The sequence below is a fragment of the Gymnoscopelus microlampas genome, assembly GCF_963454915.1.
Source record: "Gymnoscopelus microlampas genome assembly, chromosome: 9".
Taxonomy (NCBI): Eukaryota; Metazoa; Chordata; class Actinopteri; order Myctophiformes; family Myctophidae; genus Gymnoscopelus; species Gymnoscopelus microlampas.
In genome coordinates, this window is record NC_139946.1 from 46,761,720 (window position 1) to 46,779,041 (window position 17,322).

General features: G+C 40.5%; 1 protein-coding gene across 2 annotated transcripts; it reads right to left on the reverse strand.

The window, feature by feature from the left end:
* Nucleotides 1–1,347: 1,347 nt before the first annotated feature.
* Nucleotides 1,348–13,860, reverse strand: tmem45a (transmembrane protein 45a). 2 transcript variants are annotated; one of them, XM_084067543.1, is made up of 6 exons: nucleotides 13,620–13,860; nucleotides 6,250–6,474; nucleotides 5,169–5,378; nucleotides 3,854–4,038; nucleotides 3,271–3,413; nucleotides 1,348–2,834 (listed from the first exon to the last, which is right to left on the reverse strand). In XM_084067543.1, exons 2-6 carry the CDS (start codon nucleotides 6,443–6,445, stop codon nucleotides 2,738–2,740), a joined length of 831 nt encoding a protein of 276 aa, XP_083923669.1. In that variant the 5' UTR covers nucleotides 6,446–6,474; nucleotides 13,620–13,860; the 3' UTR covers nucleotides 1,348–2,737. The 2 variants fall into 2 exon arrangements, with proteins under 2 accessions (XP_083923669.1, XP_083923668.1); XM_084067542.1 differs by having other exon boundaries at nucleotides 6,250–6,481.
* Nucleotides 13,861–17,322: the final 3,462 nt, after the last annotated feature.

Consider the following 17,322-nt stretch of genomic DNA (forward strand, 5'->3'; position numbering starts at 1 on the left):
TTAGGTGACATTTAGTTGTGATCATTTGGAACAAATGTTTGTTGCAATAGCCTTGAATCAAGACTATTATAGTTGTATTTTCTCAATTTTTATTATAGTTGTATTTTCTCAATTTTGATTATTTGCATATCAATGACGTAAAAATCTGACTGATCAAAATGACTAGTTTGATGCATTTTCTCCCTCGGTTATAAAACACAATATTTCATATTTATGTCCATTTTGGTGTCATAATAATTCACAGTCCTAGCACACCTCGAATGCTTAAATAATAATGGTGTTAAATATTGGTGGATAAAAACGTGTCATGTTGATATAAATCAAACATCAGTTTTACCTTCTTCTACAGAGCAGCACCACATTAGTGACGTTACAAACAAAACTGCAAGAACCAGCCGTGGCGCACCTGCGTCCAATTTAAACCCGTATCACATCCGGTCTAAAGCCCCGCCTACTGGATCCGGTATGTTGAACGCGTACGTGGACGCATCATTTCAGTTTCCGTTTTCCAACCGGATCTTCTTCCTGCAGAGTGAATTGATCCCCAGACTGCTTTCAAGTAATCAACGCTAAATCATCTACTGCTGTGTGGAGGATGCAGTGGTGTAAAGTAACTAAGTACATTTACTCAAGTACTGTACTTAAGTACAATTTTGAGGTGTTTGTGCTTTACTTGAGTATTTCCAATTTCAAATACTTTTACTATTACTCCACTACATCTCAGAGTCAAATATTGTACTTTTACTCCACTAGTATTTGAAAACATTAGTTATAGTTACTTTGTAAATTTGTATTATTATTACAAAACATACATTAACCACTGCAGCCCTATGAAAATAGCCGATCTACAAGCTCACAACAAGTAGCAAAGCGATGCGTTGTGAGCTTGTAGATCTGCTATTTTCAAAGCATTCATACATTTTTGAAACTTGTGAAATGGAACATTCTGCAAAATGTAAATACTTTAAGTACTTAAGTATATTTTAATACTAATACTTTTGTACTGTAGGCTACTGAGTTACCCCTTTGTAGTCGAAAAAGAGAAAAAAGACATTCAATTCCCCCCAACATCAAAACACAACACTCACAGGAAATGTTTCTTTGATGAATAACTTTTCAATAATCATACAAACAAATGTTTTTAGAGTATTGTTAGAGCTTTCAACATCTGAACGTTACAGAACACATAAGAGGTGGGTAAAACAATATGGAAAGAAGCGTTATTTTTTCCTCATAACACCTCCATTTTTCAAGTACTGCATTTCAAAGTGTGGCGACGACAATGCAATGTCTTCACCACAGGATGGCGCTACTTCGCCCTGTAAACTTGCAAATTTGGCAGGTCAAATGAAATGTCCACATCAACCCCATGGCCATGAGGGGGTAAAAAATAAGCAAGCAACAAAAACAACAACAACAACAACAACCTAATCTAATGTTCTCGTGTGTGCAAACGGGAGAGCATCAGATGACAGAAGGACATTGATGCTGTCGGGCAGAAGCCTCTTATCTCCATATCCCCCCGACCCATAAGTTAAAATCCTACTTGGCCGTGCAATAGAGTCACACAAAAAGTAGCCGATCTACAAGCTCACAAAGCGACATGTTGTGAGCTTATGTCTGCTATTTTTGCTATTTTCAAAAAATACTGAAAGTCAAAGTCAAAGGGATTAAATGTCTGTTGGTTTTATAAATATTGAACCAATGAAAAGAGCTTGTGACTAAATAATTATTGAATCCCAGGTTCTTTTTTCTTTTTTAATTTCCTGAAAAGTAGTAGTTTTGGACATACAAGGTTTCCACCCGACAGCTGCGATACGTGAACAAATACGCACAATGTTACGCTATACAGCATAATAAATAGCAATGAACAGTTACGTGTATGGCTATTGGCTAATGGAGGGTTTACATTAATTTAATTAATCACTTAAACCCTACTGTATATCGTTGCCGTTGGGCAGAAACCTCTTATATCCATATTTCAATTTTTGTTTTGTTTTTCGTAAATGAATGCCCTACTTGATCATACTACATAGTACATACAGCGTCACATAAATAGCATCAAAAGTAGCAGATCCGCAAGCGACGTGTTTCGAGCTTGTGGATCTGCTACTTTTGCTACTTTTGAATTTGAATCCTGAAAATAGGGTTATAGGGTTCAAGTGGTTAATCGAAGTCGTAAAAGTGCTAGGGCAGGGGTCTTCAACAGGGGGTCTGGCGGAACCCCTAGGGGGTCCTCAGAGTTACTACAGGGGGGCCGCCAAGTCTTTGTGTGATAAGATTTTCTTTTTTTTACATTAACCACTTGAACCCTAGCATCCCTCTTCTGAGGAGGACTTTAGCCAAAAATAGCAGATCTACAAGCTCTTGTAGATCGGCTATTTTTTTGGCAAAGAGGTATAGGTGTATAGAGGGGAAAAAAGAGCAAACCAAGTAAAAAAAAAGTACAAATAATCTGAAACACAATATTATACAATATAGAGGAGGGGGGTCCCTGCTTCATCTCTCTCTCAGCTAGGGCGGGGTCCTTGGCCTGTAAAAACGTTGAAGACTCCTGGCCTAGGAGGTAGAGGTATTCGTCCCTCCGTTTCCACGTCCCTCTCTCTCTTTCTCCGATGCAGGCGATCGTGGCGTTTTTTTGCGTCCCTGATTTCACGGTGAAACGACAACACCGTGGACAACAACGTGGTGAATGTCGGTGCTGCTGCTATAGGCGAGCCAAAGCGGATCAAGGCCTTCATAACAGTTCGTCCTCCGATTCGGCGTCCCTCTCCCGCGGCTTGAGAAGTCCCATCTCCATGGGCGGAGTCTTCTTCAGCCTGGAGCGCACCGCGCTAGACAGAGACAAAGTAAAAGGGTGCAACGGTTAATCGATTATAAAAGAATAGCAAATTGATTTTGAGGGAGGGAATAGAGAGTTAGCTTTTTTCCCCTCCAAAATCATTTAAGAATAGCTAAAATAGCCGATGTACAAGCTCACAATGTGTCGCATCGTGACATGGTTGTGAGCTTTTACATCGGCTATTTTCGCTATTTTTATGCAGAACTGTTGTATGACGAAGTACAAAATCTGGTCTGCGGCCAAATACATAGACTTTTTGGGGGTCCTTCACATGAAAATGTGTGCATATGTTGTACAAGGAATACACTGGTTGTCAAATGGGGGTCCGTAGTCTAATGCATATCAAACTAGGGGTCCTTTGAAATGAAAAAAAGGGCTGAAAATCTCTGGGAGTGTGTATGAAGTGCGGCGCAGTGTGGTGCTCTCACCAGCAGACAGTGCTGTAGAGCACGCCCACCACCAGCATAGCGAAGGCCAGGTGCCAGCAGTAACACATGGTGATGAACATCATGTTGCCGTGGTCTTTCTGGTCCCACTCCGGACCGCTGGGCGGGTACAGCACGAAGCCAATCTGGACCACAGAGAGGAGGACAAAACAGAAACGTTAGCACAGCAAGCAACGCATTGCGACGCATTGTGAGCTTGTAGATCGCCTATTTTCAAAGGGCCGAAATGTGTATAGGGCTGAAGTGGTTAATGTATGTTTTGCAAAAATAATCAAAATCTACAAAGTAACTAGTTCGAGGCTCGAAACGTGACGTTTCGAGCCTCGAACGTCACGTCCAATGGTGTGCAAAGGAACCAATATATTTTAAACGTTGGAGCATGATCCAGTGTGCAGACTTTATTGTTTTTGGATTCTGACCTCTGCCCAGCACCTGCTATTTCAGTGAGTGGAGGATTTGCGTTGCTTTATTGTTTGTTTTTGTCTGAGTAGAGGTGTTGTTACCTGCCTGAACCAGCTTCCCTGCAGCAGGGTAAGTGTGTTTTTGTCTGAGTAGAGGTGTTTACCTGCCAGAACCAGCTTCCCTGCAGCAGGGTGAGCGTGCAGCGCAGCAGCTCCAGCAGCACGTTCCCTCGGTGGAACACCTCCAGGAACGCCACCAGAGCCCCGCCGAAGATGGCGTAGAGCAGCAGCTGGTGCACGTGCACGTCCAGCATGGCCCTGCCGTGAAGGTGGTACAGGAAGAGAAATCCTACGACGACAACAATAAGACAAGGAAAACAATATACGGCGGGTTTAGTCACAAACGAAACGTGCGACGACAAGCCGTTTTGTTAACCCATTTAGACCGGGAAAGAATCAGTGTCATTTTTAGATTTCTTTGGGCTATTAAAATAGCAGATCTGTAGATCTGCTATTTTCTAAAGATTTTTATACATTTGTAAACTTGTGAAATGGGACAACTCATTTCTACATAATGAGTACTTTCTACTTTTGGTACTTTAAGTACATTTCGATACCAATACTTTTGTACTTCAAGTACATTTTTAATTTCGGACTTTTACTTGTAACAAGATGTAAGGAAGAGGTCCTCCGTTACTTATAATTGGCACTATTTTGCACACCACGTATTTTGCATATATATATTGTAACAGTATTTATTGATTTATTTATATTTGCACAGCATTTTGCACTTTGCAATATAGTCAGTGCAATACCATAAGAGGAATGTGCAATATGTTTTAGTGCAATATAATTTGGCAATATATATGGGATGTTGGATTGTGATTTTAATACTGCTTATGTCTGTCTGTTCCAGGGTGTTCGGGCAAAAGAGTCCCCAGGGTGCCCGAGCACCATATATGGGTTTGGACTGGACCACAGTAGAAGAGAGAGGGGGGTTTTGTGTTGTATATTGGAAGCTGCTAATAATGTGATAAGGTTTGTTTTGCAATAGGGTGCTTAAGTTATATGTATTTACCAGGGGTATTGATTCAGATGGTGAATGTGTGGTTTATATTTGTTGCATGTTTGAAGTAACCTGCAACATGGTTGAACCCACACTTGATTGACACACACTTGATTGGCTCATCTGAGTATAAAAGGCTGCCAGAAACAAACACACTCAGTTTTAGGACATGGTGGAGCTGCCGACCACCATGCCACCTTTTGCCGCTGATGCCTTAACCTGTCTGTGCACTTTGGATGAATATAAGCACCTTTGGTTGCAATCTACCTCCTGACTCTGTGCTGTTTCCAGCCGCTTATTGGGCCAGTCCTTTACACAAGAGTATTTCTACATTGCAGTATTGATACTTTTTTACTTAAGTAAAATAATGGGAGTGCTTTTTCCAACACGGGCGGATATACGGTCCATTATACCTTGGTTAAAGAAGGCGATGGCCAGCATGAGTCTGTCCAGGGCCATGGGGGCGGCCTCGGTGGTGTGGACCACCAGGGCCACAGCTCCAGACAGCCCGAAGAACAGGTACATGGTGGCATGCTGCCAGTTCATCAGGAAGGCCCAGTGCCTCTCTGTGTCGTACAGCTGTAGCCTGGGACCGCCCGCCGCAAACTGCTCCAGCAGGATCCCTGCAAAGACAACAGCGCCCACATGAGTTAAACTACATTAGGAACCACAATCGACTTTATTGCCATATCACCAGTGCTGGGGAAAAAGTACTCAAATGTTGTACTTTAAGTAAAAGTATCAATACTGGAATGTAGAAATACTCCGTTACAAGTAAAAGTCCGGAAATTCAAAATTGACTTGAGTAAAAGTACAAAAGTATTGGCACAAAAATGGACTTAAAGTACCAAAAGTTTAAAAAAAACAGCCATATCCATCCTTTTCCAGGTATACCTTTTGTGTAAAAAGCCCATTGAGATTGGGCCGTTTTTAGCCCAAGGAGTGGTTTTGGTGCAAAACAAATGCTTGCAATGGATTCAAAATCATAAAAACACCCTAGTTTGACCCCTCACATGCTACTTAAAACAGAATAAAATTTTGATTTTTTTTTTAAACCAAGGTTATGGTGGGTACCCCAACTTTAAGGAGCTGTCAAAAAATCTCCTAGGGAAACTGCATTTCAGTCTTTGTGAGATGTGTTACTAGACACCTTTACAAACACATTGGTGAAGACATTTTTTGGTAAGGAATTTATTCCAAGATTTTTTAATATCCCCTGACTATTAGTGTATGTTTTTAATAATAATCCACATCTACAGTAGTAGTAAACTCAAGTTTTCAAATAATTGTAGTGGAGTAAAAGCATATGATAATATCAAGTAAATTCCGAATACCTTACTTTCACTTGTAACAGAGTATTTCTAAATTGCGGTATTGATACTTTTACTTAAGTAAAAACTTTTAGTACTTCTTCCACCACTGCTAACTTGCCTCCAGAGGCCAAATGGCGTTTCCCAATAATAATTTGCTCCACCACCATGCACTATAACTTACCAACCAAGGAGAAGAAGAGGATGACGGAGTTCTCGATGAGCTCCAGGCGTCGCTGCGAGGCCCGGCTGGCCAGCCGCGTGGAGCCCAGGTTCTTGTTCCGGCGGGTGGCGTACCACAGGGAGTACTTCCCCGTCCACCACAGCCCCGCGATGATGAAGAAACAGCCGGGGAGCGCGTGGCCCTTGAAGCTTCCCATGATCACCTCACCTCTCCTCACTGTGTACCCTTTGATCTAGAAGGAACAGAACTGATTAGGTTATGGAAAATAATCTAATATCGTGACGATAATATCGTATTGTGACGATAATCTCTTTTTTTTATATAAAAAGTTAAAGGCAGGGTAAGTGATTTTCTTTGGTCAAAATAAGTGTTAAATGACTCTATATTATGATAGTACTCATTACTATATATATATATATATATATATGGAGTGTTTGTTCAGTAACAGGAGTCTCCATGTCTCTCCAGCTCTTTAGTAAACAGAAAACGCATTATCAGGTCAGGATACCAATTTGATCCAATCAGAATAGAGAACTCAGTCAGGATACAGATTAAACAAGTGAAATTGGAAGTGTTGACACAAATAAATGAGCTGAACAAATTGGAACTGGAACACTATAAAAGAAATAAGCTGATAAATGGGTACTCTCTCCTGATTGGCTGAATTGTTGTCACCTACCTGTTTATCAAAGAGCTGGAGAGACATGGAGGCTCCTGTTAATGAACAAATACTCTTCTATAGCAATGATTACTATTACAATGATACTATAGAATATAGTGATTTAACCTTTTAATACAAAACGTTTTGTTTTAACCCAAAAAATATCACTTACCCTACCTTTAAAATAGGATAAGCGGTTTCTACCCCTGACAACGACAATATACAGACTGAACAGGAGAGAAAAAACAAACAGGCTGTCTGTCTTCTGGCTGACATGTCTGTGTCAGCACTCAGCAAACATGTCAGCCAGTGGTGGAAAAAGTACTTGCATGTTTTACTTAAGTAAAAGTATGAATACTGCAATGTAGAAATACTGTGTTACAAGTGAAAGTCTGGAATTCAAATTGTTACTTGAGTAAAAGTACAAAAGTATTGGCATCAAAATATACTTACAGTACCAAAAGTAAAAGTACTAAAATGTTTGAAAATAGCAGATCTACAAGCTCACAACGCATCGCGATGCGACATGCAACGCGTTGTGAGCTTGTAGATCTGCTATTTTCAAACAGCCTATATATAAAACCGTTCTAAAGTGGTTAATGTATGTTTTATAATGTAATCATTTATATCTGCAAAGTGACTAGTAACTAAAGTTTTCAAATAATTGTTGTGGAGTAAAAGTACAATATTTGCCTCCGAGATGTAGTGGAGTAGAAGTAAAAGTATCGGAAATTGGAAATATACTCCAGTAAAGTAAAAGTACCTAAAATTGTACTTAAGTACAGTACTTGAGTACATGTACTTAGTTACTTTACACACAGGCTGTCTGTCTTCTGGCTGACATGTCTGCGTCAGCAGACTGCACAGCAGCACATAAAACATCTCGGATGTCTCTAATAACTGCTGTTCTTCCAGTGGAAATAGAAAGTGTTGAAAAGGTTCAAAGAAACAGGAAAAGGGAAGGGGGAGGCGGGGGGAGGGGGTCTGCACTTGTGTTAAACGTTGCAATCAGAGGAAGTGTGTGTGTGTGTGTGTGTGTGTGTGTGTGTGTGTGTGTGTGTGTGTGTGTGTGTGTGTGTGTGTGTGTGTGTGTGTGTGTGTGTGTGTGTGTGTGTGTGTGTGTGTGTGTGTGTGTGTGTGTGTGTGTGTGTGTGTGTGCGCTGCTGCTGCTGATGACAGCTCAGCGTCTGACCTTCAGTCTGACAGAGAGGCCAGGTCTAGACCGGGGGACAGACTGGAGGACACTCAACTCTATCCTGGACAAATGAAACTGAGCATGAGGGGGCCAAAGATAGAACCTCACAACGCACCGTGTTGTGAGCTTGTAGATCGGCTATCTTCGGTGAAGATATTTTGGTATTGAGGGACAAAATTAGGGGGCCAAGGATATAGCCCTGAGGGACACCAGGAGGACCCAACCCTATATCTCATATTTAGTTTCTTTGCAGTTGCTTCCTCTTCTTCTCTCTGTTTCCTCTTTTCTCCCTGGTGAAGGTCATCTTCAGTAATGATTAGCCATCATCGTTTCCTGTGTAATTAAAGGTGTGTGTGCACTGCACTGCAGTCAGTGCTGTTTGCCCTGGGAAGCTCAGCCCCGGTCAGAGCGTATAAAGTCCTCTCCTGCAGTGGTTCTCAAATTGGGGTCCGAGGACGCCCAGGGATCCGTGAAGAGGCTTCAGGGGGCTCCCCGCCAAAATGAGGAGCAATTTAACCACTTACTTTTACAGTTTGCCTATTGGAAAATGGCCAAGCTATCTTTTATAGTCGCAATGCGACGTTAAAATAAAATACAAATCTAATAGGCTGTAGCCTGACATTGCATTTCTCCCTGGTTCCTGTCCATCTCCACTATACCTATACATAAAGGCAGAAAAGCCCTAAAAATATAAAAAAAAAGAAACTCTTATGGAGGTCCCAAATACACCCAAATTGGGGGGTCCTTGACATTAAAAAGTTTGAGAACCACTGTAAACAGCTGAAATGATACAAAAAAAGATAATTTTCTAACTATATGAGAGTCCCTATTCTGGCTTGGGCATGTCATAGGCTAACAGGTGAAAATAGGCAAACATTACACCAAGACTCTACACCAAGACTGCGTGTAGACTCTACACCAAGACTGGGTGTAGACTCTACACCAAGACTTGGTGCAGACTCTACACCAAGACTGTAGAGTCTGAGGGAAAAAAGGAGGGGGCCAAGTACAGACCCCAGAGACCTCGGTCAAAGTATATAGGGTTTAAGTGGTTAATGGCAACCGTGTTGTAGTGTGTGTGTGTGTGTGTGTGTGTGTGTGTGCGTGCGTGCGTGCGTGCGTGTTGTTCTAAAGTAGTGAAACACTAATCAATCAGCAGATAAGTCGGTCTATCACAACATTACAAACTGAAGGGCCTCAGCATGACATTCCACAGGTCCATAGTATCTGTACAGGCTTGTGAAACCATCTCATATTTTGACACTACTTAGATAGAAGATAAAAGAAAATAGAGAAGTATGACTAAAGATACAGAAGCGTTCAATTTGATCTCCAACTTCATGTTGAAATGTGTAAATCATATCTCACACCAGGCCCAGTCCTTCACGTTTTCATGTCAAGGATGATGGAAATGAATAGTGTTTGTCCACGTACCCCCCCCCCCCCCCCCCATCTGAACATAATGTTGTGCCAGGGATCCCCACATTAGATTTGTGTTGTTAAAATGTTCACCTTTTTTCAAGATTTCTTTGAAAATAGCAGACCTGTATATGTGCGTGCGTGCGTGCGTGCGCGTGTGCGTGTGCGTGTGCGTGTGCGTGTGCGTGTGTGTGTGTGTGTATACCTTCACATTAACCATTTTATGGGTACACTGTAAAATAAAACAGATTACAGTGGGAGGGTTCATAAAGCCTGCTGGGATGTTTGCCTTTGTTCTCTTTTTATTGGAGATAAACGACGAGGCGTTGTAAATTCTAAACGCAGAGTGGGAAGCCGTTATGAACATGAGATGAGAATGAGAGAAGGAACTATAGGATCAGTGGTGGAAAAACATACCCCAGTACTTATGACAGTGGTTCTCAAACTTTTTCATGTCAAGGACCCCCAAAATGATATGTATTTGGCTGCGGACCCCCCATTTCAAAATATTTTTATTCCAGGAACTCCCAGAAGCAAAGATTTGAGTTAAGTAAAGTAAAGTAAGCCTACAGATACTCAAAAAAGGTACTGAAGTACAGTATACTCAAGTAAATGTACTCCACCACTGCCTATGATACACGCCTGCCTCCCTAGCGCTCGGCTTCCCTTTGTGATTTAAATGAGAGAATGATAGATTCTGACAAAACCACAGCCGTTTGAAGATGGACGCTCAAAAAAGAAAAAAGAGAGGCTTTTTGTTGGGTTAAAATATGCCCTGTGAGAGATGGTCAGTGGTTTCTCACTCACACAGTAAAATCCTGAGGGCTCATTTAATCCGATTTGAGCCCAAATGGACCCAAATGAGGGCTTTTTTGTTGGGTTCAAAATATGCTTTGTGAGACTGGTCAATGGTCTCACGCACACAATAAAAATCCTCAGGGTTTTTGTAACTGTGAGAGAGCCCGAAAGTAACCAAATGGAGCCTAAATGGAGGTCCATTTGATGACATTCGGGGCTCTCTCACAGTTAAACTAACACTGAGGACTTTTACTGCGTGTCTGTGTAAGATCCTGTTCGACCTCTCCAGATTAGTCGCCATGGCGATCGCTTCCTCATTTGCCTCAAGTGTGCGTGTGCTTGGCTCACAACAAGCCATCAACAACATCAGGCAAATGAGCCCGGTTTGCAGAGACGCGTATCCATCACGCATGATGGGAGGAAAACACAAAACTACAGCTGGAGCTTACTCTGCTTTATCTTACTGATAAAGAGTAACACCAAACCTGGTAAACAAGTGAGGTGACATTCTTATTGACATGCAGGCTTTCACTTTTAACAATAGTGAAGGCCTGCCATAAAAAAAAGAATTTCACCTCACTTTGACCTGCTTGTATTTGTGTTGTGTTGTGACAATAAAATGTGATTCATCCTCAGTGTTAATTTAACTCTGAGAGTGTAACAACAATGTGCGAACACAGCAGCAAGATGTGTGAACTGAGAAGGTTAAATGGAACCCCCTTACGACCACTATGGGTTTTACTGCACTATGGTGGACCTCAGAGATAGACCTACAGTACTGTATATGACAATATGAACACTATATGTACCAAGTGGACCCCAGACATAGACCTACTGTCCATATGAACACTATCTGTACCAAGTGGACCTCAGACATACTGTACATACCGGTATGAACAGAGCTACTACCTTTAAACACATTTGAAAAACTCTTTTTTGGTATACACTATTTAAATAGTTTTGGAAAACTGCTGCTATTTGTCCCAAAAAGAGACTGCAGAACCCTGAAAGACTGCTGCTATTTGTTTCAAAAAGCCTTAATATCAGAAAGCTTTATACAGAGCTACCCTCACCAACCTCTATGTCTATTTTCTAACAGACAGTTTTTTTCAAGTTGCAATGTGACACATAGCTCTGTTTACACAATGCTATACCTCCACCACTAACTGTATGTACTTTGACTTTCCCCAGTTTGTTTCTTAAATTGTTTTATTGTGTTTTTGACAGTTGCTTTGGCAATGTAAACATCACGCCAATAAAGCTCCTTTGAATTGAATTATGTCCAAATGGAGCCATCCATTTGGTTCCTAACTATCAATCATTTAGCTGGGGACCCCCTGGAACCGTGGGTCCCCGTGCAGCTAAATGACCCCTTAAGCATGACTTTACCTGCCTCTGTTAAAGGCCCTTGGTAGATAATGCATGCATTGCTCAGGGCATATTGTAGGGCATTGGTTCTCAAAGTGGGGTCCGGGGACCCCCAGGGGTCCTTGAGGGAGTTCCAGGGGGGCCCCAGCTAAATGATAGATTACGCACCAAATGGACCCTTATGGGTCTGTAACTCTGAGAGTGTACAAATGGAACCATTTCTACACTCTCAGAGTTAAAATGACATTGATTTTACAATATAAATTGCGGTCCAAGTGATAGAAATGCCATTAAATGGGGGGTCTGTAGCCCTAATGCATGTCAAACTGGGGGTCCTTGAAATTAAAATGGTTGAGAATCACTGCTAGAGCCGTAAAAAAATCTTCTCTTATGGGGGTCCCTGGCATATCTTTTGAAATGGGGGTCCGCGGGCTATTAAGTGTCAATTTGGGGGTCCTTGACATGAAAAGGTTTGAGAACCACCGTTGTAGGGTCGTATAATCAGCCCCGGCATCACACGGGGGGGGGGGGGGCGTGAGGGGGCGACGCCCCCTAAGTCAAGACTGCCAGTTAAAAAAACAAACCTTCCGGCACTTTTTAATGAATAGCGTTTCGGCGTCAGGCCTTCCTCTGAGTGTTAAGAAAGTGATCAGTGGTGTTGTGTGTGTACCAGTAAGGAGGGACTGAGACAAACATGACAAGGACTTCAACACACGCACGGGGGGGGGGGCGGGGGATATCAACATATTCTGAGATGGGGGTCCGCAGCCAAATACTTTTCATTTTGGGGGTCATTTCTTGACATGAAAAAGGTTTTAGACCCTCTGATATTAGCAACATGTTTTTTTGTTTGAAAAAAGGATAGAGGACATTGTAGAAGATTTCAGTTACAAATGTTCACTTTAAAATAAATATATATTCAAAGATTTTCACAAATCTTCGAGATTTAAAAAAAAAAAGAAAGAAAGATGTTGAATAGCCAAAGTATAAGATAATGGTTAAAGTGGTTAAAATCTAAAATGACAGATGCTTTCCCTGTGTCTCATGGCTTTGAGTTATAAAAAGTTATCGCTTTAAAAGAAATATATATTCATAGATTTGCACAAATGTTCCATTTTTTTCAAAAATAGCAGATCTACAATTTAAGCTCACAGTGTGCCACTTGTGAGCTTGAATATCTGCTATTTTTGAAGAGCCAAAGTATAAAATATGGTTAAAAGGATTAAAATGATGTACTATGTACTTATTTTGCTGCCGGTAACCCACTGGAACCCCCCCAAGGACGCCTGGGGGACCCCGGACCCCATGTTGACAACCAATGCTTTATACAACAGCTGAATTGTAATAGTAGGCTACTTATTGGTCTTTTTTTCACTCTACACCAAAAGTGGTGTAGAGTGGTTAATAAACCTTTATTCAGCTGATATTGACACTGTGGTTTAATTAAAGAATAGTTTTGATTAAAACTAGGTTTACAGGTTTTAATAGCAAACTGGGTGTTGGTTTCATAATCACACATCAGGAATAATAGATATAACCTGCATAGTGGATCTGGGTCCTACATTCATTTAGCTCATATGTAACATTTAGTTCTGCTAAGTTCTGTTAATGTAACTCTGATATTAAAGAATAGTTTAATTGAACTAGGTTTACAGGTTTAATAGCAAACTGGGTGCTGAAATCATATGGGTTAAATACACATTTAGACTAATTGAACTCATTTATTTAACAGACACTTTAGTTCTGCTATTATATTATTAAACTGTGGTTTAATTTAATTATAGTTCGATTAAACAAGGTTTAATCACAATGTGTCATATGAGTTAAGTACTTATAGTTAACCTATATTAGGATACCTAAACGACCAAAACTTATCATCATCACACAGCATAGTATAGCTACAATAAAATAAAATAAAAGTTGTCTTACCCAACAAGCTGGTTTCTTGCTGATGATGAAAAAAAAGTTCCTCAAAGTGGAATTGGATCAACAACAAACTAATAATTTACATTTTAAATCAGAACATTATTTTCCCACAGTTGTGTTGATGACACTGCTTTATCTCTGAACTAAAGACTGAAACATGTCGCGAAAAGCAACCCGTTCAAAAACCGCACGTTTTTCCAGACTTATTCCCTTCAGACAATAAAAAACCCTCTGTTTCACAATCATTTTTCCAGACTGACTGTAAACCGTCTGCCTTTTTCTTTCCTTTTTTCTCCCCTTTTTCCCCTCCCCTAAGTCACGTCCCCTAAATGGATCTGATTGGAGGAATACTGTGAGAGCGCCTCGTCCTTGTGTGCTCTGATTGGTCCAATTCGCCGTCAGTCTTGGCCCAGTGGAGTATTCCACGTGTGCAAAGTTGTGCCCGCCCCGCCCCCTATGGCCCCGCCCTGATGGAGAGAGAACTGAACCGCTACTTTCCTCCAGAAATAACAACACTACTACACTTCCCATGGTGCACTGCGACTTTCCGTCTGCTCTCCTCCTACAAAACAGCTGGATAAACGAACCAGTGGTGGAAAACGTAATTCTTTACTTAGGTAAAAGTATCAATACTTCAATGTCGAAATACTCTGTTGCAAGTAAAAGTCCGGAATAAAAATGTTACTTGAGTAAGTAGGCCTACAAAAGTATTGGTATCAAGATGTATTTAAAGTACCAAATGTAAAAGTACTCGTTATGCAGAATGTTCCATTTCAAATGTATGAAATGCATAAAAGCATATCTACAAGCTCACAATGCGACGCATTGTGGGCTTGTAGATCGGCTATGTATATATATTTTTTCCTGGTCAAATATCACTCGACTACAAGTGAAGGTTCCTCTGTTAAATGTGTAGTGTAGGCCTACTTGAGTTGAACTGAACATGTGCAAGGATTTTATCATGGTACTTTGGGTAAACTCGGCGGTTCCCATGACAACAACAACTATAGCCAATCACGGCGCATTCATCGCTCCGAGCTATGGGATCACACTAGACTTGAGTCTCAAGTCTAATACGACCCCATAGCTCGGAGGACACAAGAAGACGCGAGTTTGAGCACGTACTCATAGAGTTAGTTTTCATAATATATGACTACCCCTGACCCTGACATGACAGACATAAGAAAAACACAATCATTCCCAAAGTGGTGGAAGAAGTAGTAGTTTTAAAAAAAAAAGTAAAAGTAAAAGTAGAAATACTCTGTTTCTAACTATGTTACTCTGTTTAAAAACATTACTTGAGTAAAAGTACAAAAGTACTGGCTTCACAATTTCAAATTCGAAAAGTAAAAGTAGCCTAGTCACAGTCTACTCATCATTATGCAGAATGTCCCATTAAAAAATAAAAAAAACATGTTTCTTTCTTATTTTTGTCAAAAGTTGTCCAAATCTAGCTGATCTGCAAGCCCACAAGGCATCACCTCTGAATCTACAAAGTAACTTGTAACAAAAGTTTTCAAATTGTAGTGGAGTAGGCTAAAACAAAAAATACAATATTTGCCTCTGAGATGATATAAAAAAGTGTTGAAAAATGGTCATTGCATGCAAGTACCTCAAAATTGTACTTAAAGTAAGCCTACTTAAGTAAAAGTGACTTTCCACCACTGATAAGCACCTAGCAGCGCGCGCGCGCACACACACACACACGCACGCACGCACGCACGCACGCACGTACACACGCACACACACACACACACACACACACACACACACACACACACACACACACACACACACACCCCTCCATTGTCAGTGGAGTGACCTCATTGTGTTCATTGTGAGACCACACTCTCTTGGTCTGATAATGACATATGGGCAGCTTGCCATGGGTGATTGTAGGCTATAATGTGTGTGTATGTCATAAATCCCTGTTATTATGGCAGGCTTGGTGTGTCATCATCATCTATAAATAGATCTAATGGCACTGGAGAAGTGAGGGAAAGTTAGTGGTAGCTGAGATTAAGCACAAAAAAATAATTTAATGCAGCTGTTTCAAATATTTTCACTGGGGGGAAAAAAACACTTATTTACATGTAGTGATTTATCCCTTGGGCATATCCTCTTGGCATCGGCATGGCTCAACAGAACACATTTTGGTCTTGAAAAAACTGTTATATACAGCTGAATAATTACATTTGATAGATACTAGCAGTGGTGGGAAAAGTACTCAAATGTTTTATTTAAGTAAAAGTATCAATACCGCAATGTAGAAATTCTCTGTTGCAAGTAAAAGTCCGGAATTCTAAATTTACTAAAGTACAAAAGTATTGGTATCAAAATGTACTTAAAGTACCAAAAGTAGAAAGTACTTGTCACGGGGCAACCCGTGCCCTATATAGGCTACACATACACACATCTGACTGCATTGAAAGTTATGCAAGGACTAATGGTTTTAAACTTGTGTATTGATGATGAAATGTTCACTGATTGTTTGCTGGTTGTCTCTCCTACACTGCTGGTGGCAATCCCCTTGATTGGGAAGGTGCCAAGTGCGGTGGAGGAGGGGTGTTTCATATGCTGTAGGAGTATTGTGTTTATTTAAACTATCATTGAGTCTTTACCCCAAGTTATATGTGTTTAATTGTAACGCATCATTGGGAATGTTTAGGTTACTTTTATACTGTGGCACGGGGGAAGCTCTGGGGAGTATTTATGGAAGTATTTGGAATGGTTGCTAATTGGTTCTGTGTCCTGTGGTAGGATCCACTCCCTATTTAATGGAGGCTGCAGTGATAGACAAGTAGTTAGTTAGATATGAGCAGAAACACAGGTATGATCCCTGAGGGAGAACTACAGGGCCTTGTGTGATCAAGGTTAGCCTCAAGAGAGCTTTTATCCAGTTGGGTCTTGTTTATAGCGTTTCCCTTAAGTGCTTATTTATTGTTCTCATTGCTCTATTTTAGACTTTTAGGCCAGTATTATTGTTGCTAAATGTATATATTTTTGCACTGGAGTTTGATGGAGGAGTTGGGCGAAGTGAAAAAAACCAAAATGCATCTCTGACTGTCTTTGGAGCCTTGGCCGTTCAAGCCTTTTCACAGTATTCATTATGCAGAATGTCCCATTTCACACGTTTTCAAATGTTTACACAACTTTTGAAAATAGATCATAATCAAAATCTACAAAGTAGCTAGTAACTAAAGTTTTCAAATAATAGTAGTGGAGTAAAAGTACAATATTTTCCTCTGAGATGCAGTGGAGTAGAAGTAAAAGTACTGTAAAGTAAAAATACCTCAAAATTGTACTTGAGAACAGTACTTGAGTAATTGCACTTAGTTACTTTACACCACTGGATACTAGTTATGCTAGGCAGATCTATGTCAGATGCTTTGTTCACATGTTTGTGTTATTTGGATGTGTTAATTACTCGACCACAAGAATGTTATTTAGATAACATGCTTGTTGTTTAGACAGATGCTAGGTTTGATGTTTACCTGAGTATCCTAGTTTTCTTTCAAGCAGATTGTTTTCCCTCTTTGCACTCGACTTATGTGGCTATTTACCTTGTTGTTAGTTGAGGGTTCATGTTTACTCTGATCTGACACTAGTTGTAAATCACTCTGTCATATGGGATGAATGGATGCTGATTTACCTATCACAACTTAAAACATATACTTTCATATTAATTACACCTCACAGCAATACA

Coding starts and splice junctions, on each gene's coding strand:
- tmem45a (XM_084067543.1), bottom strand. CDS start 6,445: ATGGGAAGCTTCAAGGGCCACGCGCTCCCCGGCTGTTTCTTCATCATC. Junction 5,379..6,249: donor CCTCTTCTTCTCCTTGGTTG/GTAAGTTATAGT, acceptor TTGTCTTTGCAG/GGATCCTGCTGGAGCAGTTT. Junction 3,414..3,853: donor AGGGAAGCTGGTTCTGGCAG/GTAAACACCTCT, acceptor TCTGTGGTCCAG/ATTGGCTTCGTGCTGTACCC.